Source organism: Ursus maritimus, unplaced genomic scaffold, assembly GCF_017311325.1.
Source record: "Ursus maritimus isolate PB19 unplaced genomic scaffold, ASM1731132v1 scaffold_5, whole genome shotgun sequence".
Lineage (NCBI taxonomy): Eukaryota > Metazoa > Chordata > Mammalia > Carnivora > Ursidae > Ursus > Ursus maritimus.
This window is the reverse complement of record NW_024426663.1, coordinates 8,928,027-8,949,472: the sequence shown is the minus strand read 5'-3', so window position 1 is coordinate 8,949,472 and position 21,446 is coordinate 8,928,027. Positions and strand designations below refer to the sequence as shown.

Genomic DNA, 21,446 nt, shown 5'->3' with positions numbered 1-21,446 from the left:
ATTAGCTTTCTGGTTTTCAACATTAACTCATTTCTCAAATTGGAAAACGCGTTTACTCACTAGCTGAAGTTGGAACAGATATCCTTAAAATGGAGGTAAGGACCTCTGCCCATGTGCCTAAGTTCCTACTGTCTTTGGTTTGGCAGAATTTCCAAGCTGTAAACTACATACTGTCCTTCAGCTCTTGTTGCTTATAGGAAAACTAGCAGGTGTTGTCAAGGATATAGACCCTCTCCCCCCATCACACACTCACCTCCACACACATCCAGGCTTGCTTCCATTTCTCCATCCCACCCCTCAAAATATACATACATAGCATGTTCCTTGCAGTATAGCTAAAAGATTCATTTTCCTTAGAGGGGGTGTTTAAGACTTGATTCGAAATCAGATGAATGAAACCTGGGGATCCTATTTTCAACTCTTCTTTTATGTGAGCTCTCAGAAATTTAGTCTCCACATTTTGGGGATTATAAGTAAAATCGTATCATAAAATTATCTTTAGTACCCTTAGAGAATAAATCATTTTCGATGGCCATGTTTTCCAGAAAGCTAAGGTTTTAACTCTGCTAGCACCGTACCTTCAAAACATTTTGGACAGAAATCGTGCCCAAAGATATTACGTGTCTTTTGAAATGAAAATAGGTGGTAGTTGCTGAATGCCTGTAGCTGTGTCCAACATAGCTGACTGGCCATAGGTGTTGGTTTCCCTCCCTTTCCCGGTCTCCCTTTTCTTCATAACTTGGGGATATCATCCTGAATGTCAACTACTGCACAATGATTTGCCTTAAAACCTTAGGACTAGATGGACTATAAGGCGTCCTTCTCCCTTGTTCTAAATTGGTGAGTTAGATGTCGAATCTAGCTGCCTCCGTTTCATACAATTTTTTATAAGTTTAGAGTAAACAGACTCAGAATTGAAGCCCTTACAAGGAACTTTCTGATTAAAATCCTGAGAACACTAGTGCCTGGCCTTGGTGACCTTCGGATTTGATTTCTCCTTGTCTTTTTTGTGTTATTCCATCCTATGACCCATTAGGTGTGGCTTCTGAACAGCTTAGTTCCAGGGAGGTGGGTGTTACTAGACACAGGGTGTGAGTTCAAGCGTGCACACCCCACGCTCGTGCACATACACACCCTGGGGGTTCCTGGCTCACCACCACTGCAGAAACAGTAGGAAGAGAATGAGAGAATGGAAACAATGGAAGGCAGAAGGGAAAACAGAGGGCTCTCAAGGAATTCTAATTCCACTGTGACTTCTGCCGCATCTCTGCCTCTTAACGAGCCTACTGCCAGGAAGCTATTGCAAAAAGCTTTGAAATTGTGAGCCCGGGAAAAATCCTTTGCTAATGCATTTTTGAACAAGATGGAGCAGAGATCAGTGGCAGGGCAGCTACACTTAAAATTATTTCATTCTAGTAGAAAGCACACTACTCTGACTTTAGTGGAAGCGTGAGAGTGCGCTTGACTCCTTGATACCTGATTTCAGAGATAGCGGAGAACTGCGGGAAGGTCATGCCCCACCACTGCCTCTGTTGTTTTCTCTAAACCCCTTCCAGTGGCTTCCTCCTGCATGATCTCCAGGAAGATACACCACGTCTGCTTTTACTCCTCTGCAAAGTGAGGGATACTGTGGGTGAGGTGTTTAAATCCATGTATTTGGTAGCATTCTGGCTTACTTTCCATATTTAAGAATCAACTTTGAAATTGCAAATGTGGAGAGTATGACTGCTTCCTCACCCCCAGGGAGCCGCCTGAAAGCCATGAGCCTCTACACGGACAGGGAGACCTAGATGGCACCTTTCTAGGAGTCAGCCTGGCCTTCCCTGAATAGGACCCTGATGTGCACATAATCCAACAAGCCTAATCCCTTTCCAGAATATAGGAGGTTAGGGGCATCTGGGTGGCTCAGCTGGTTAAGTGTCTGCCTTTTGACTTCTGTCCTGATCCCAGGGTCCTGAGATCCAGCCCTGGGTCAGGCTCCCTCCTAGTGGGGAGTCTGCTTCTCCTTCTGCCCCTCTGCTTGTGCTCTTTCTCTTTCGCTCTCTGAAATAAATAAAATCTAAAAACTATGTAGTAGGAGGTTAGTTCTCACCATGGTCTTTCATTCCACGGTACACATAATGTGTTCAAGTTCTCAACACCAGGGACAGCAGCCCTGCTTAAACAAGCATAGCCTCAGCACGTACAGAAATGGGGTTCCAGGAAAGGCACATTTTGCCTCAGTTTCCCTCTTTTCTCCCAAGGCTGTGATACCCATGCCACTCAGCAAGTCTCCTTTCTTCCCTCCCCAACTTCCTTTTTTTTTTTCGATTTTTTTGTTATTTCTTGATATCTGGGCACAAACTTATACTCAAATGCTTTGGGCCATATGTAGTTTGGAAGCAAGAACTTGAAATCTGATAGAAAGGTACTCAAACACATAAATCACATTATATTGTGTCACCTTTGGGAGTCGGGGCACCATCCCTAATCATATATGCTTGTATTCCTATAGCAAAATGTTCAAATAGTCACACTACAAGGGATAAATAAAGACCATAAATAGCATCACATCCGTTCAGACCAAATTTTGCTGCCAAACATTATTTAAAAAACCTCAGGCTTCCAGAGCTTTTCAGATTTCAGAATTGCAAAAAGTTCTATTAGAACAAAGAAACCTATTCCCTAACACTTGAGTTATCAGCTAAAATAATAACAAGGATTGGAGGACTTTGGATATATCTGAATATTTTCCCATTAAGATAATCTCTCCCATTCTTTATTTTTCATCTTTTGGAAAATACAGAAACACATTAAAAAGAAAAGTAAAAAAATCGCTCACAATGCCTTACTATTCAAGAAACCTATAATATGAGGTGATGATTGCACATCTCTATGAATGTGCTAAAAACCAATGACTTACACGCTTTAAAGGGATAAATTGTATGTTACGTGAGTTATACCTCAGTGAAGCTATTGAAGAAAAGGCATACAGATGACAAATCTATGATACCCTCTTCCTTTCTACCTCCCTTTCCCCTTGGACTCCCACCTCCAGGGAACTATCATTTATGTCTGCCTACTTTTCATAGGCTTATCCTAAGTGACATTTCTGTATAAGCACAGAGACCCACACGTGTGTGTATGCACTTTTTCTTTTTTGAACAAAATCAGACCACTCTCTTCACAGATCTGCGTCTGCTGTTGTTTTTAATTTAACAATGTACCCTGGGCATATTTCTAAGCAGACCATGTAATGCTCTTCCATTATTTATAATGGCTGCCTCGTATTCTGTTGTGCAAATATACTATAATTTATATATCCTGTTCCCTATTACAGACATTTAAGTTCTGAGTGTTTTGCTATCACAAGCGATGCTGCAGTGAACTTTAATGTAAGCAGTGTTTTAAGTAACGATGTCTTGCTCCTGCAGGGTAGATTTCTAGCAATGGGATTTTTGGGTCATGTAGTCTTTAAGCTTTAACAGATTCCACTAAACTACCCGACAAAACAGTTTTTCCAATTTACAATCCAAGTGAATGGGCTAGCCTCATATCCTTACCTCCACTAGATGTTTTCACACTTGAAAAATTTTGCCCATTGTTTACTTAAACAAAGGAACGCCTCTTATTATTTCATTAGAAGGATTGGAATTAGCTGGAAGGTCTTAATAGAATTACCTCTAAAGTACATACTCTTTACTAAATCCTGAGAAGTCAGGATTTCTCAGAATCTAATCTAAGGACTCCCTGCACCAGAATCTCCTTGGGGTGCTTTTTAAAGTGAAAATTCCTCGTTCCAACCAGATACTGAATCAGATGCACAAAAAGTAGAGGTGAGGTGCTGGTGTACTGGAGCTGGCTCATACTGACTCACAAGACCCAATTGTTAATTTTGAGAGGTTTTTGAGTCATTTGCTAATTATAACCATCACTAAAAATGAAGGCAATAGATACTCGAAAATTATCATCTCCTAATTATTTTACTACATTTTACTATCAGTAAATACTTACTATATTTATTGCTCTTGAGGATATTTAAGTTATTATTTCTCTTGTATCCATATAGTGGAAATACTGTAAAATGGTGTCTAACTGCTCGTCTCTTCCCAGTCCAGTGTTCAGTGATGTCACCTCGATAGCTTGAAGTCACTGTGGTGGGAAGATTCACATTATGGAAATTGACAATGCTACAGATCAGTGCATGAGAAATTATTTTGTTGGTTGTTTAGATTTAAGAAAATGATGGAGGGGTGCCAGCGTGGTACAGTCGATTTAGTGTCTGACTCTTGATTTTGGCTGAACTTGTGATCTCAGGGTCATGAGATCAAACCCCAGGATGGGTTCTGCACTCAGCATGGAGTCTGCTCGAGATTCTCTCTCCCTCTCGTCTGCCTCTCCCACTTGTGCTCTCTCTCTCTCTCTTGCTCTCTTTAAAATAAATAAATAAAAATTTTTAAAAAGAGAGAAAATTATGGAAAAGGTGTTAGTGATGCAGATTATTGTGAATAATCTAAAAATTTGAGGAAACATTTTTTCCAGTATTAAAAACTATTAACCAGCACAGCCGAGACTTTGCCTACAACATTGACAAGCAAATGCAGTTCCAGTATTTATCTTCGTTGTTTCAATAAACAAGAACATCAACAAACATTCTTCTCTGAATTACTCCCTCATGAGTTAAAACCATATGTTGGCTATGGAAAAGTTCAGAAGAAATTAAGGGAAGAGTTCCATGACATGCAACCGGTAATATGGAATTTACAGTAAAGAATATTATATATTTTATTATTTATTAATTATGTGCTACACATCACTTATATTAACAAAAACTATAATAAATTCATATGTACACACACGTGCATATTTTTCCCCAGAGACAATATGTTACTCGTACACCAATGAGCCCAGAATTCTGAAATTTTAATGAGCTGCCCAGTTGATTTTGATGCAAACTAAAGTTTAAAAACCAAGGCTCGGATTTTCCTAGTAAGAATTGAAGTTACTTCTACATTTTTTTCCCCCTGTTCTATGGGTGTTTCAGGGTGATCTCCTGGGGCTTGGGACATGAGCAGAATAATTTGCACTAATAAAATAAGTATAATTAAATCTCAATTCTCTTAAGAAAGGGGGAGCTTTGAAAGAGAAACGCATTTAATTACTACCTGGTATTTTATCACTTTCTTGATTTCCCTTAGAAATTTGAAGGAGAGTTTATTCTTAACTTTTTCACAAAATTTGGTGTTTGGATTTCAAAGAGCTGTAATAGTAGAAGCCACTTACAATGCATAGATTTTGGATATCTTCCTCACTATATATAGGTATGCAAATGTTCCTTCTTTATACTTTTTCTTTAAAGATTTTATTTACTTACTTGACAGAGAGAGAGAGTGTGAGAGAGGGAACACAAGCAGGAGGAGTGGGAGAGGGAGAAGCAGACTTCCTGCTGAGCAGGGAGCCTGACGCAGGGCTCAATCCCAGGACCCTGGGATCATGACCTGAGCCGAAGGCAGACGCTTAACCGACTAAGCCACGCGGGTGTCCCCCTTCTTTACACTTAATCTAGATGAACCTATTTGAAGGATGAGCAAAAGTAAGTCATATACCCCCCGTTTTTTAGATTTTTATTTTTAAGTGGATTGTATGGAGTGACAGAGACTAGAGAGTGCGGGAAAGGCAGAGACCCTGAGACCATTTCTGAGAGAGAAATGATTGGCAAGCGGGTAGCATTCCGCCTGCACAAAAGCCTATAGCCTCTTAGGCCTTTGCAGTTAAAGAGCAGAGATGGAAATATGGCTGAGAAGGCATTGTTGAACAGAAAACCATAACTTTCTTTTCTTCTGAGAAGAAAGGAGTAAAAACCATGGATCTTATGGGTTGTATACTAACGTGTTTTTAAAGTGCTTGTTTTTAACACCGGAGACTGAGTCTTCAGGATGATGAGGTAAGAACCGTGTGCCAGAAGGGCTCTTCCGGCCCAGCCCCTCCATTTTACAGAAACGGGGATCGATGCTCAGAAAGGTTAAGTGATTTGCCTAAGGTGATATAGCTACTAGTCTGATGCTATTAAAAACCAAAAAAATTTAATTTGCATTGGATTTCTAGTTTGTATACGAGCCAAAGTTCATGTCCCGACTATATAAAACGAGTAATGGAGTCAGTGTTTCTAACAGTCCTTTGAACCACTAGGAACCAGGAGGAGTGAACTCATTCATGCGCAACAGAATAAATATGTATAAAGATGGAGTCGTTACCTCATCTCATTTATGCCTTTTCATCCTGATGTATGAAGTAATCGACTTCCCTTATCAAGCAGGGATATTTCTAAATCAGGTTGCTTGATAATCCCATTGATTTCAGAAGAATTGTAATCGGATGTTCTTCATGTTCTTGTCTACCCTTCATTATACACAAGCTGCTCGATGTGAGTCATGGGAACGATTTTAGGTCTATTCAGTACCTCTCAAATGATCCAAAAGAAGCCTATTATTCTGCAATATTTTTTGCTCTTGCCAATCTCTTCACATAAATGTGAGCTCCCTGATTCCCTAGCTTCCTGCATTTCAGCTTTGTTAATCATCCTCAGTATGGAAGACTAATGATCCTTATTCATCTCATTCATTCCATGGGACACCTGTTTATTTTAATACCTAAATATGGCCATTAAGTATCAGGAATTGCATTTTCACTCATTTGGTTATGAGAAGACCTATAAAGCATTGCAGTATTATTTCTTTTTTAAAGGATATATTCGGAATGTTTTTTATCCCTAAAATGTGTTTTTTAAAGCAGTTTAACCTTGAACAATATAATATTCAGTTTAAGCGATGTCTTTTTTAGGAAAAAAGAATGTTCCCTAATACCATTTAGGTTGTCATATTTCAAATTTATTTTCTAGTTGTTTTTCAAGAAAACTTTATACTTTACCTTCATTTATTCCTTTGCAACTCATGCTTTTGTAATCATTCATAGTTATTAACTCCTCTTTTTAAGTTGGTCACGGCTACATAGTCCCAACTAATTAATTCCCTTTAAGTTAATAGCAGATAGCATTTCATTTTTTAACCAAAAGAAATTAAGAGGAGGAATAAAGTTACTTGCCCATCGGCTCACATAAAAATTAGAAGATGCAATTAAGTTTCAGTGACATGTAGTTCAGGGCCCTGACACTCCTCAAGGCATTTTTCACATATTTCATACATACTCCAGCTGGTTTCCTACCCCTCACCCTGTCCCTCACTGCTCCCCTTCATTGCCTTAGTGTTTCTGTTTGTTTACTGTGTTCTTGGAATTCAGGCAAATGATAGAAGTTCTTAAAGAGACATGCTAGGATTTCACCTTCCATTTCCCCTTTAGTATTAATTCCCTTGTATGTTAGTTGACTGTCTTACTTGTAAAATGGAAAAGATAACCCTAAATAAATACATGATCAAGAAAGCATTTGATGAAAATGATTCGGTTATAATATTTAGTGATATTTACAAAATATTCTGTTAGAAAAATAAAAGCCAGCCTGTCCGGGGCCTGGAAGAGACCCCACGAACCTCCCTGTTATTGCTAACAGAAAGAAACATTACTCACCTCTTCATCCAGTTTGGAAACCCTTCATCCTGCTCTCCATTTCTTTTCATTACCTGTTAATTCTTATTTTCTCTATCTTTGAAAACTTTCAGGAGTTTTTCTTATTGTAGGAGTAGTTCTCTCCACACTTTCCTAGCCCCATTTTTTTTGCAAGTCTTTCTTATTTTTGTTTCTCTGACTTAAATGTAATATACCACCTAGAAATAAATGAGAGGAGAATAAAACCCTAACCCATTATCTTAAGGACTGAGGGAATTTTGAAAGATAATTTGGGTCAAGAGGGGTTTCAGTATTTTTTCATTAGCATAGAAGGGATACTTAGCACTTACGTACCACCTCTTAACTCCAAAGTGCTTTATAAATGTTACTTTATTCACATCACAACATAAACATATTGAATGACTGAAAATTAATGCTAAATCAAATATATGAGCTATAATGTTCTAACTGTATTCCCTAATTAATACCACGGACTACTTGCATGCATAATTATATGTAAATTAGATACTTTAGATTAATTTTTTCATTGAAGAACCAAGCACTATATGCAACAGTATTTTAAGTTGATGAAGACAATTGGGTGGAAAATGTAGCCACTGATTTTAGATTGAGCTTCAAAGACATATATTGCAGTTAAATTACTGCTTTTGCAGAATATAAACTTCCTGTTTTCAAAACAAAGTAGGATGGTGTTGCCTCTTTTTGTGTATCATTCATGAGCAGTTAGAGGTTTAAGTTAAATAAAAGGGGGAGAACATGTTGCACGAAAGAGTTGAGAATTCCGAAGGGAGCGGACGGTTAATCTTTTATATGTATATAAAAAAATATTCTCAAAATGATTCAAAAATTCATAATACAGCATTTTATATGAGACACAATTTTAGCTTTATGTTTCAAATTGTATTTAAAACAGTATCTTTGAGACACCTGGGTGACTCAGTCGGTTAATGGCTGCCTTGCGCTCAGGTCATGATCCCAGGGTCCTGGGATTGAGCCTGGCATCGGGCTCCCTGCTCAGTGGGGAGTCTGCTTTTCCCTCTTCCTCTGCTCCTACCTCATGGTCTCTCTCTCTCAAGTAAATAAATAAAGTAAAAAAGTAAAAAATAAAACAGCATCTTTGAGTAAAAATCTTAAAGTCCTTTTTCATTCCATTATTTGTTTTATTATTTATTTATTTATTCCATTATTTATTTTATCTAGTACTTTTTCTGTGGCTCCTGGACTTTTGCAGGTACATTCAGCCCTCAGTGGGGAGAACAGACCATAATTGGGAGAATGCAGAAGAAAATTTAGATTATCATTTTTAAAATGCATATATATTAAAAACAGAGATACAGAAGTAAAAAAGTTGAAGGACTTTCCCTGAGAGAAAGGGGAAAAAATATTTCTTAGTAACCAGGTGTGATATTTTAAAATAGTCCAACCAAAGCCCATGAAGCTAGCGGACAACTAGTTAAATGTGCCTGGTTTTAACTAAAAGACAACTCCAGAAAGACAAATAAATGTTGGCATATAGCATATCCATAACATAAAGATTGGAAACTTAATGCCTCCGGAATGAGACACAAGTGGAGGGTTTTGCCTCTTGATCCGGGTGTTGTTTACAAGGGTATATTAGCTTTTTTGAATTCCTGCAGCTGTACCTTCTGATTTGTGCACTTTTCTGTATATTATAGTGCAGCAGAAAGTTCAAAAATGAATAATTTAAAAACTCACTGCCATTTAAAAAAATACTGTATTTACCTAGGATTGGTGGGTTTTGTTTTTTAATTTTACTTTCTTAGAAGTATGATTCTGGAGCCGGTTCATAATTCTGAGAGAAGAATTGTATAAATCCTAAGCTTTACTATAAATTTTTTTTTTGTATTCATAAAAGGTGGAAACAGGAAGGTGCTCTGACATTAGCCATGCCATGAAGCCCTCCACACACAGAGTGATGATAAAAGCACGTTGGTGAGCCTGCCCGCCTCCCTTCCATTTGATCTCTTTTGGGAACAGAGCAGGCCATCATTTGTGAAAGTCGTCTTCTTGCGAGATGGATAAATGCATTCTCTCTTCCTTGCCACAGGACAAATGGAAGCTAGTAATTTCTAGTCCCACAGCAGTGAATACAAAATCAAAAGAGGCTAACTTGCTGCAGTGACAGCTTCAAAAGGAATTCTTTTTTGAAGATTTTTTTTTTTCTTTTTGTGGTGCTGGTTTATTTAGTGCTGAAGCTTGTCTGCTAAGCCAGCCTCCCACAGCCGCCAGGAAAACCTCTGTGCAGGTGGTGTCTGTATTAGCAGTGCCCCTATGTCACTGACACTTGCTAAGCAAATACACATTTGCCATGACAGCTCAAGGTGTTAGTGCTTTTTGAGTGGAGATTATTTTCTATCAGTGTATCTGTAACTGGAGAGTCCTGATATTCTGAGATTGTGATTTCAAGGTACCATGAATTCTTTAGGGGAAATCTGGTGACTTGAATTTTGTTTTGAAGAAACTCTAATATAGAACTTCCAGGTATTCATTTTCTGGTTAATTGGGAGGATTATCTTTTTAATGAGTACTGTCAAGTGACTATAAGACCTGCATTTATAATACAGAGGGTACCCAAACAAAAACAAAAACACGTTAAAGAGCTGTGTATTGCTTCGTTAAAACCAAAGCGAACACAAGACCCCGGTCTGCTGTTCCCACTACTCTTTCCTATTTGCCTCCTCTGCTTGTGTCCAGCTTATCCGCTACAGCATTTCAAATGTGCAGAAATAACCTTTTTATATAACTATACAGTCCAACTGTGTAGAAACAACTTTTTTTTTTAAGCAACGTGGCCCAACTGACATAACTGACAGCCATCTGTTCCAATGCGAAGGAAACTGGCTGTGTTGAATCTATTAGGGGACCGCACTCTCCACTCTCCTAAGGGATTTTCCAAGTAATTTTGACTACATGAAAATTTCCCTGACTTTAGAAATGAATCCCCAAGTAATCTCCCATTCTTGGTCACCTTGGGAGCCATGATGTAATCTCAGCAAAACCTCATCTGTCCCATTAACTTAATATTGTTAATTTAGAAGAGAGAACCATAAGGTGAAGATCAAGTCAGCTTCACAGGCAAAGCGTTATTACACTATCTATGTACATACACTACGGCAAAATGATTGGTGTGTAGTATGATCTCCTTGATTCATTTTTGTTTGTTCAAGACAGGGAGAAAGTCAGGAAGGTGGCTTTAACTTATTATGTTCAGAGCACTCTGAGAGGATGGAAGGGTATGATACAGTTGACTACTTGCTTATAAATTTTGTGAAATAAGTTTTTATCATTAAACTTGTTATTTCTTTGTCTTTCATAAGACTTGGCAATGGTTCCAGTTATGCTTTGTCAATACTTCCATAAGGGAAGGATCCATTATCCAAAACTGTGGTTGGAATAGTAGATAGGGGCGCCTGGGTGGCACAGCGGTTAGGCGTCTGCCTTCGGCTCAGGGCGTGATCCCGGCGTTATGGGATCGAGCCCCACATCAGGCTCCTCTGCTGTGAGCCTGCTTCTTCCTCTCCCACTTCCCCTGCTTGTGTTCCCTCTCTCGCTGGCTGTCTCTATCTCTGTTGAATAAATAAATAAAATCTTTAAAAAAAAAAAAAAAGGAATAGTAGATAATGGGTATGCTTTATCCTTTACCTTCCTAGGAGAGTGCAGTGAATTGAAATCCACTCTACGACTGTCTTCCTGAAGGATTTTTCCAATTAGTGGAATGTAGTTTATAACAATACATTGGTTCCCCCAGGATCGATGGTTAACCTATTTCTTTATTGAAGCAGGAAACAACCAGGACAAGATGAGCTCATGAAGTGTAGTAGGCTATCTCTAGAGGGAAAGATTAGGAGAGACCAACAGTCTTCTAAGGACCTACAATCTAATAGGTTATTACCATGCATTATTCCGCATAGTTACTTTACTACTTAGCCATGTATCCAAGCAGGAACGACAAGCTATTATTAGAAAAGCAAGCTAAATAGTTTGGAATGGATAACCTCATATCCCATGCATTCACCTCCCATTAAGAGAAATGAGCTTCCTGCTTAAGTGGATGTCCTTAAGTACCACTGGTTACTTATCCATTCTTGCTTAAGTCCTTTATCTTAGCTTTAGGAGATTTCATAGATAAAATGCCTTAGAAGTGCTTAAGAAATAAAACTCTTTTTCTTTAAAGTAAGTAATGTTTGCTAAATATTAACATAGGAGAATTAGTTTTGATACCCAGGTGTGTCCCAGTTAGCTGAATTACTTTGGCCAACACTCTTAATCCCAGTAGCCTCTTTTTCCCTACCTATAAAGTGTAAGAATTGAACTCCCTCATCTTCAGGGTCCCTTTCAATTCTGAAATTCTGAGTCTATATATTTGATAAAATACTTTGCTGTGGTGATACATCTCTGCCTCAGCAGAGGAGAGCAGTTTCTCAAAAAAGGCAAGCTTGAGACCCTTGTGGAGTGGTCGTCCAGTTTTCATCTGGCTCAAGATTAGATTCTGATTGAATGCTATTTTCAGGTCTTATCCAGTGTCTGGAAATACTTGTTTCTTCCATTATTGGACTACTTTTAGAAGTCTTACCACTCAACTATTGGTACTAAATTACAGTCCTATGCTTCTGAGATATTATTAGACTTTCTTACTTTATGTATCTTTTTAAAAATAATTTAACTTTTCCACTATTACTGTCTTCACCATTACAGAAGGTTCTGGTACATACACGTGACATTATAATGGAATATAATGACATATAATGAAATCAGTCCTGATATCATCTGATACCTACCTGGTGAATGAAGTTTCATCTCCATATCTCGAAATCCATTAGGCTATAATTGTGTCTTACTAAAAGAGAACAGCAATCATGAAAGGTCTCTTCAACAGGGATGTCTTGGGCTCAATCTTCAGTAAGTACAGAACATTAATAGCTAAGAGTCAAGTATTCACCAGTGTACCTTGGAGAAAGAGTGAACCTATAGCCCAATCCGATGAAGAAGAGAATGATTTACTTTGGAATAAGAAAACTAAAATAAGATAAATGAAGCTAGCTGGAAGGAAGAGCTGTCAGGATTTTTGCATGAAGACAGTTGTACAGGATAAGTGAATAAATGTTGCTTAAAACAACAATTTCAGTATCAGGATAAAAAGGCCTCACTCTCTTTTCTACAAACATAGGATCCTGTTGAACTGACCCCTAGTCTAGGCATCAGAAAGAAGCAAATTGTCTTGGGTCTGGTCAAAGGGAGCTTTATTACTAAAAGTTGTGGAGGGACCTTAAAACAATGTATTATCAACTTTTTCGTGGTCCTGTGGTACCCAATCCAAAAATTTCATTTTAGCCAGACCATGGTACTTAGGGCTTACTAATATCTCTGTATTTCACTGATGACTGTGCTCTGTATCTAGCCGGTACAGACCCTTCTGAATCAGCATTTCTAGTCCCACTTTGAGAGTATCCCTATTTTGTGCGGTATCTTTAAAACACCATTTCAATACCAATTCCTTTTTTTCACCATCTCTTTACTCATTTAATACTCCCATGTTCCTTTCCCCTTTTCTTCTCTCCCTGTGTTACTAGTTGAAGAAATTCTGTGTGTTCCAGTTTCTTCAATTAAAGAAATTCCATACCTATGACTATGAAAATATATTTCTTAAAAGAAAATATTCATGTGTGGAAGATTTTTGCAATCTACCCATAAGAGGAATAATAGTAATAATAACTACTATGTATTAGATTTTAACTATGCTCCATTTAGAGTGCTACGTTCTTTACATAGATTATCTCATTTATAGACTGCAGTTTCTTAGTGTTATCAATATTGATCACAAGTACTAATCTACCAAGTATTAAAATTGATAACCTTCCAAATACCATTCATTTTCGGCAAAGGAACTCAGCACCTAGCTGAAACTGATGATCTTAGAAGGCCCTATGGTCAAGTAACTGTGTGATTAAAATACACAGATTAATTTCAAACTTTCCACCCGGCAAATCTTACATTGGACATGTACAAATGTACAATATTTATGTGGAAATATAAATTGGGGAAAGAGTCCACTTCCTATTCTACCTTTCTTTCAGAAAATTCAATCCTACAATTTCATGCCATTTTAGTTATCTGACTCATTACCGTTCCCATCTATTTTTAAGCTATGGAATTCCATTTCTCCGACTTCTACCTTATGTCAACCTTTCCATCTATTTCTACTCCTCTACTCTCTCCTGTTTACTTCCATTCTAGTCACAGAATCAGCCTTTCCAACCAGCTTTTTCAGATGGCTTATGATTTGGATATTCTGAGTTCATTTTCTATACATTTCTTAACTATCTCAGCCCTGATTTCATTTTTTTTGTTTTATGTGGTAAAATATTAGCAGAGGCATTGATGTATATTTTAATGATACTAAACCGTACAAGTTGTCATCCATTTTTATGACGATGCATGTTAGAGACAGATTTCACATAGAGCCTAGTGAATTAAAATGAATGAATTCTTACAAGACGTCGTATCCCGTGGCTGAGGCACTGTGTTACGGTAGAAGGGCAGACAAAGTCAGAGCACACTGGAGAGCATCAGTACAATGTGCAAAACCAGCAGAAGTTTCTGAGTTCACCAGAAGTAAGAGCGGAATAGAGGTTATGGAAATAATAATGCGTCACTGTGGCAAGGATCACATGTTGAGTTAGAAGGTCATAATCTTCACACCAGACACTAGGCTGAAACCGGCTTCTCTCCAAAGCTGCTACATCCTATAGGAATATGAGTGGATCCAGGAGTCCTCCAGGTCCCCGGACCACCTTGTTTGAGGGAGTTCCAAGTTGGTCCCCCTGGGGCTTCTCACTGTGGGTATATACAAGCACATGGGCTCTTGAGGTCAAACTGTGAAGAGTAGTATGAGAAGAGACCACGATCCTTTACAGTAATAAAATTTGACTTTGAAATAGTATATGTGGAACAATTGACTCTAATAATGTCGAAAATGCATATAAATATGCTTTATAAGTATTGTCTTTACTTGCACATAACTTCTAGAATTGTGAACTTAAAATATCATTGTTAAAATGTGTATTGATCCATTACTAACAGAATTTCTTAAAGTCACGCAGAATTATCCCGTGATTAAATAATGATGGCAATCTGAAGTGTTATCCATAGTTTAAAGCATAAAATCTACATGCTTACACAGATACCCACGCATGCACACAACATAGTTTTTAGAAATGCCTCGTTTCTTGCTGGTTCAGAGGGTCAAATCGACCAGATAACTTTGATGTAAACAAATTCCTTCAGCAGTGATGCAAATATTCTATCTAGTGTTGTTTTTAAGTGATCTCGTAACTAATTTCTATTCTTTATATTTTTATTTCTTGAGCTTTTTACAAAACAGGCATGACTTTTACTTTGGATTCTTGTATGTATATTCGCCAGCCCTCTACAGCCATATAAGATTTACATTATATAAGAAAAAAACTTAGAGTCTCTAAAATTCAGTCTTTCCTAGAAAGTCATTATAATGCATAAGTCAGAAGTGCAGTATATTTTCTTCCAGAATGTGTTGATCATCTCGTAAAAACTCATAATGAGGTTTTAGCACTTTTGCTATTATTGTGCGGTAGCCTTGACTTTTTTCCAGGATATGGCACGTAGTTGATAAACATGGGATCAAAAGAAAACCTGTACTATGTCTTTACCGTGGAGTGAGTGGTGAGACTGCCTCACTTTTAAAACTCTAGAGTGAAGGGGCGCCTGGGTGGCACAGCGGTTAAGCATCTGCCGTCGGCTCAGGGTGTGATCCCGGTGTGATGGGATCGAGCCCCACATCAGGCTCTTCTGCTATGAGCCTGCTTCTTCCTCTCCCACTCCCCCTGCTTGTGTTCCCTCTCTCTCTGGCTGTCTCTATCTCTGTCGAATAAATAAATAAAATCTTAAAAAAAACAAAAAAACAAAAAAAACAACACATCATGCTTCTCTTTAAAAAAAAAAAACTCTAGAGTGAAACAGATATACAATTGCATAGCAATGGCTATTATTTAATTTGGAGAAAACTTTGCTAAGTGTGGTTATTAAAAAAAAAAGTCTTCAAATCAAAATTTGACCTATATACTAACATACATAAGTTTCTGACCTATTTTTTAGTTTTAGCCTGAGTAGAAAGCCCCTCAATTGAGACAATTCTAATCAAGAACGATATTATCTGATAGGAAGATGCACTGTCACTGTGGCAATAGCTGGTATGTGACTATTAGTAACATTCCTGCTACTCTTAAATTTGGTGACATTTCATCTTTTATGATAAATTTCTTTAATAGTTCCTGAAATGTGTTAATTTATTTATTTACTGTTCCCATTTAATTTTTTTAAGGTCCTGGTTAAGAATATTAGCCAAGTTGGATATCAGACTGTAGTTCACTTTGTTCTTTCAATGCAAAGATGTAATGTAAAACCGAGAAGCAATTCTCGTTGCACATTGGCCCTTTTGCTTAGACGGACATTGTATGTCGGGGAAAAACTCTCTCCTGATTTATTGTGAATTAAAATAAAAGATTACAAGGCCTAACATTCTGTAATTAGTAATCTGTAAGTGCCAAGTAATGTACTAGGTGACACTTTATATAATCCTGTCACTTTGCTTAATATCTTCCAGTGGTTTCTTTCAGACAGAATAAAACCCAAGCTCTTAACACACTCTGCATGGTGTACAAAATCTCGAGCCTCATGGCCACTGCATCCTTATGGGACCACATTAGATAAAATGGCTACCCACTATCACGTTATCCTGCTGAGTTTACTGGGTGACATTATCTCGTTTATATATTCAGTGTTTTGTTTTTCCATATGTCTCCTACCTCATTTCTCCTACCATGAAAACAAGAGACTTGAATATATTATTTTTCACTATATCCCCAGTGTATAAAATAGTGTCTCAATAGAAAAATTGCTCAATAAATATGAACTGAATGAATGGATGATTACCATTTCTCAAAATAACTTTATAAGATAGATATGATTTTTTTTTATACACATGAGAAATGTTTCCTAAAGCCGGCTAAGCTAAATAAGTAACTCTCTGGAGTTTAGAATTCATTTGGCATGAATGAATGGTATACTTCAACCATTCTCTTTTCATCAGTGTACATAATTCATTGGCTAATCATTTCTAACGTAGTACAGACTAGCTATATTTACTAAATCTCATGCAGTACATTTAGGAAACCTCATTCTTAAATATAATTTTTTTGGGACACCTGGGTGGCCCAGTCGGTTAAGCCTCTGCCTTAAGCTCAGGTCATGATCCCAGGGTCCTGGGATCGAGTCCCAAGTGGGGCTCCCAAGAGAGAGAGCCTGTTTCTCCCTCTGCCTGCCACGCCCCTGCTTGTGCTCTCTCTGTCTGACAAATAAATAAGTAAAATCCTTAAAAAAATAATTGTTTAATAAATTAAAAAATAATAATTATCCTTTCTGTATTTAAAAGCATAGACAAACTTAAGATAAACCTGTGTTGTGTTGTTGTTGTTATTATTATTTTCTCCTCATCTCTTTGAAACTCCCTTGAGATTTTATTTTATTTTTTTAAAGATTATTTTTTTTGAGAGAGAGAGAGAGAGTTGCACGCACAAGTGGGAGGGGGCAGAGGGAGAGAGAATCTCAAGCAGACTGCACGTTCACGCCGACTGCCCAGCATTGAGTGTGGAGTCAGAGGTGGGGCTCGATCTCACGACTCTGAGATCATGATCCTGAGATGACAACCCTGAGATCACGAACTGAGCCAAAACCAAGAGTCAGATGCTTAAGCGTCTGTGCCACTCAGGCGCCCCAACTCACTTGAAATTATTATGAAAATAGCACTACACTGGAATTTGATTTAGGAGGCTGAATAGAGATCTCTTTGTAAAATGACAAAAACAACCAGATTAAATATAAAATGTTTATCATTGCACTTATTTCTTTTTTTTTTTTTTAAAGATTTTTTATTTATTTATTTGACAGAGATAGAGACAGCCAGCGAGAGAGGGAACACAAGCAGGGGGAGTGGGAGAGGAAGAAGCAGGCTCATAGTGGAGGAGCCTGATGTGGGACTCGATCCCAGAACGCCGGGATCACGCCCTGAGCCGAAGGCAGACGCTTAACCGCTGTGCCACCCAGGCGCCCCTCATTGCACTTATTTCTGTACTATCATTGTTAAAATGAAGCTTAATACTAAATTGAGAAATTTCCTTAATCTTTTATTGCCAAAGTATTAAATATGAGTTGTTATACTTTCTAAATTTTATTTCCGGTAAATCAAAATATGTATCTTGTTAGTTAGGTTTCCTGTTATTATAAATTACTGTATGAAGCTACCTTTGTTTTTCTCATAAGAATTGCAGCTGAAAGAAGGAAATTTCCTTAAAACTATTCCATCTGCTGTTACTTATTATCACACTTCACTTTTTAATTTCAAGTATAAATCTGTTAATCTTGCACACACACACACCAGTTATATTAAAATTAACTCTCGAAATTGAGATATAATGTTTTATAAATACTTAGAATAAAGTGCGAAGTGGAAAGAATTTAGCATATACAGAAATAGAAGGAATGAGTAAGTAGGAGTTACTATTCATGGTCTCCGTGGTGACAAATCAGCAAGTTCAACAGAGATAAAAATTTGGATGGGTAATTTAAATTTTTACCGTCTTTCTACTTGGGGAAGGCAAAGGAATAAGGGAGAGGATTTGAAAGAGGTCTTTGAAGTGTCCTTGGCAAAAATAAAGAGATACTCAGAGGCTTTCCACTGAAGTTGGGGTGAAAATTACCATCAGGTTTCTATTTAGAAGGTGGGAATGGGCAAGGCTTAGAAACCAAACAAGCTGATTCCTGTATACATATCAAAGACATTACAGATGCTAACCATGGACAGATCTAGAAAGCTTAAATTATGGACTACCGTTTTTGAAAAGTAGAGAAGCTACTTGTTTGGAGCCAGCATAGAACAAACTATTCCGTTAGTCAGCTTTTCTGGGTGTTTCAACAAGATAGATCATTCACGGAGAGTAGCAACAACTTTCTTCTGTGAGCTGTGACTCGTATCTAGTATGGCTTCCGGAAAGCAGAGAACGCATCAGTTTGATGAGTCAAGAAAAAAACCACAGACTGCTTGAAATGATAGTTTTGTTGTTGATGTCGTGATGCATTGGAGATGACGTATATTCATGAATATGAAAATACTCTGTAAGCTATAAAGCACTGTACAAACAAAAACATAGTTTTGGCTTGTTTTTTTTTAGTATTGAGTTATAATCATTTAAAACTTAGTAGTGCGAAATCCGCTTTTCACATTTTTGTATTTAAGATATGTATTTTGTCTCTGTGTGTTTTCAGATAATCACAAAGACTGTTCCGGCGTGTCCTTACACCTCACACGCCTGCCGTAAGTATTTCCAGTTACCCTGACTAAATGATGGCTTAAAGATCTTTGAGAACTTACATGGGGGAAATCCACCATAGTCATTGTCTATTGCTATATAACAAATTATGCTAAACTTAGTGGCTTAAAACAACAAATATTCTGGGCACAAGCTTAGCTGGGGGCGGTGGCTGGTCTCACACAAAGGCTGCAGTCAGAGGCTCAGCCAGGGTTCCAGCCATCTGGGGGCTCCGCTGGGGTGGAGCCACTTCCAAGGTCACTCACATGGCTATGGACAGGATTCAGTTCCTTGTTGGCTGTTGGCTGGAGGACTCCCTCATGTCTTGTCTTGTGGACTCTACACAGGGGAGCTCACAATATGGCAACTGGCTACCCTCACAGCCAGCAAGAGAAAGCAAGAGACAGGCATGCAAGATGGAAACCACAGCCTCGTTGTAGCCTGATGTCAGAACTTAATGAATAATATAGAAATCTGATAGGTGAATAAAAGAGTTGCCACAGATCTTCATACTGTGACTCCTATGGGGGAAACAGAGTGAAATTGCTTTTACCTTATTCTGTTTGTTAGAAATAACCAGTCCCTAGGTCCAGTTACTATGCCCAGCCCGTGCTCAAGGGAAGAGGTTTAGACAAGGGCATGAATGTCAGAGCTAGGAATTATTGAGAGCTGTATTAGCCAGAATTCTCCAGAGAAACTGAACCAATAGAACGTACACACACACACACACACACACACACACGTACAGAGAGAGAGAGAAAGAGAGAGAGATTTACTTCAAGGAATTGGCTTATATACACAGTTGTGGGGGCTGGCAAGTCTGCTATCTGCAAGGCAGGCTGGAAATGCTGGCAGGAGTCAGTGTGCAGTCTTGAGTCCAATGCAGTCTGGAGGCAGAATTCCTTCCTCTTCCTGGGGACCTCAGTCTTTTCTCTTCAGAGACCCACCCACACTGTGAATGGTAATCTGCTTTACTCAAAGTCAATAATTTAAGTTGGTCCCATCTAAAAAGTGCCCTCACAGCAACATCTAGGCCGGTGTTTGACCAAACTACTGGGCTCTATCCCTAGCCATGTTGACAAAGACGATTAACCATCACAGGAGCATTTAGAGACCACCTTCCACGTGCACCATGCCATAAAAAGTGTTTTTAGCTATTTGCCCAAAAAAATAAGTTATTTTAAGAAAAAACATGTATTCTACCTCTTTTTCCATGTTGTTTTCATTTTCACATGAATCATATTTTATAGATCAGTGTATTGAAATATCTCTTATTTTTCTAAGGCCATAGTTGTGATGTTTCAGGTAGTTGATATAAATGTTACTGTTTCCTGCAGACAGCCTTTAATTGCTGGCATGTACCTGATGATGTCTGTTGACACTGTTATTCCACCGGGAGAGAAAGGTAATTCTCTTTTAGTATTTACCATTATCTCATTACTTGATCTATAGGAATGGCTTTACAGTATTTTTTTAATAAAATTTTGAAATGATCTATATCCCTGAAAATTAAACCAATTTTTATTATCCTTAGATTTTAAGTAGATTTCTCTATTATTCTCTATTATTCCAGTAGTTTATTATCATCCATTCTTTTATTGAGATGCTAAGGGTTAAGGCCCATGGGTAGGTAGTAGGTTATGTAAATGAAAGAATAAATTTTGGCTGTTTTACAAATCTGCCATCCATCCTCTAGATACCAAAGACCATCCTCATCACGTATGGTGACATAAACCACTGCCCGGATTATCAGGTTCAAAATGCAGAGGCTAGCAGATCCAAGACTAACTCAGTCTTTGACATTAGATGTACTGAGCTTAATTCCCTATTTGTAAAATGGGGGCAATAATAGCTGATTCTCCTAAACTTACAAAAAGCTATTGGAATAAGTGTAAGATTATTTACCAATGTATCTGATCATCTGATGAAAATGCTATGTTAAATATTACTCCTTTGTTTTTACTGGGAATCTTGTAAAATGATTGACAAGTATGGTCTCATTGTTACTGTTCACCTATTATCAAAGACATATTTATTGAATAGCTACAGTGTTTTAGAGTGAAAGGAAAGAGAAGTAAACTGAAGTGGTTCCTTCNCAGCAGGAATCGTCAGTGTAGTTATCTTAGGTGTTTGCAGCCAGTTGTTAAGCTTTTTCTACTGCATACATTTTCATGATAAAAGTAGCAAATTACGCCTGTGTTTTCATTGACAGGGTATCTTGTTTTGGCGCTAGTCACTTTGTTTATGAAAGAAATTAAATGTGAGGGCAAGAGGTTATTAACTCATTTTAGTAAATTGGTCAGCACATAATAAGCACTTACCGCCTGCTGAATACCAGAGTGTGTGTTTACTTTATAGGAAAACACCCATGCCTAACATCTTATGAATAACCTATACATACTTTTAGACAAGAATAATGTTATTTTCCAGTTGGATAGTGACCTTTTTTTCTGTGTTTTCATTTCT

At 37.8% G+C, this 21,446-nt stretch overlaps 1 protein-coding gene across 22 annotated transcripts in view; it reads left to right on the top strand.

Moving 5' to 3' along the window:
* Positions 1-21,446, top strand: part of PAM (peptidylglycine alpha-amidating monooxygenase) — a 149,443-nt gene that overhangs the window by 61,654 nt on the left and 66,343 nt on the right. For all 22 annotated transcript variants that reach the window (XM_040622035.1, XM_040622034.1, XM_040622033.1 and 19 more), the window contains exons 7-8: positions 18,937-18,985; positions 20,318-20,385. In XM_040622035.1, the coding sequence (XP_040477969.1) occupies positions 18,937-18,985; positions 20,318-20,385 (117 nt within the window). The remainder of the gene's footprint in view (positions 1-18,936; positions 18,986-20,317; positions 20,386-21,446) is intronic.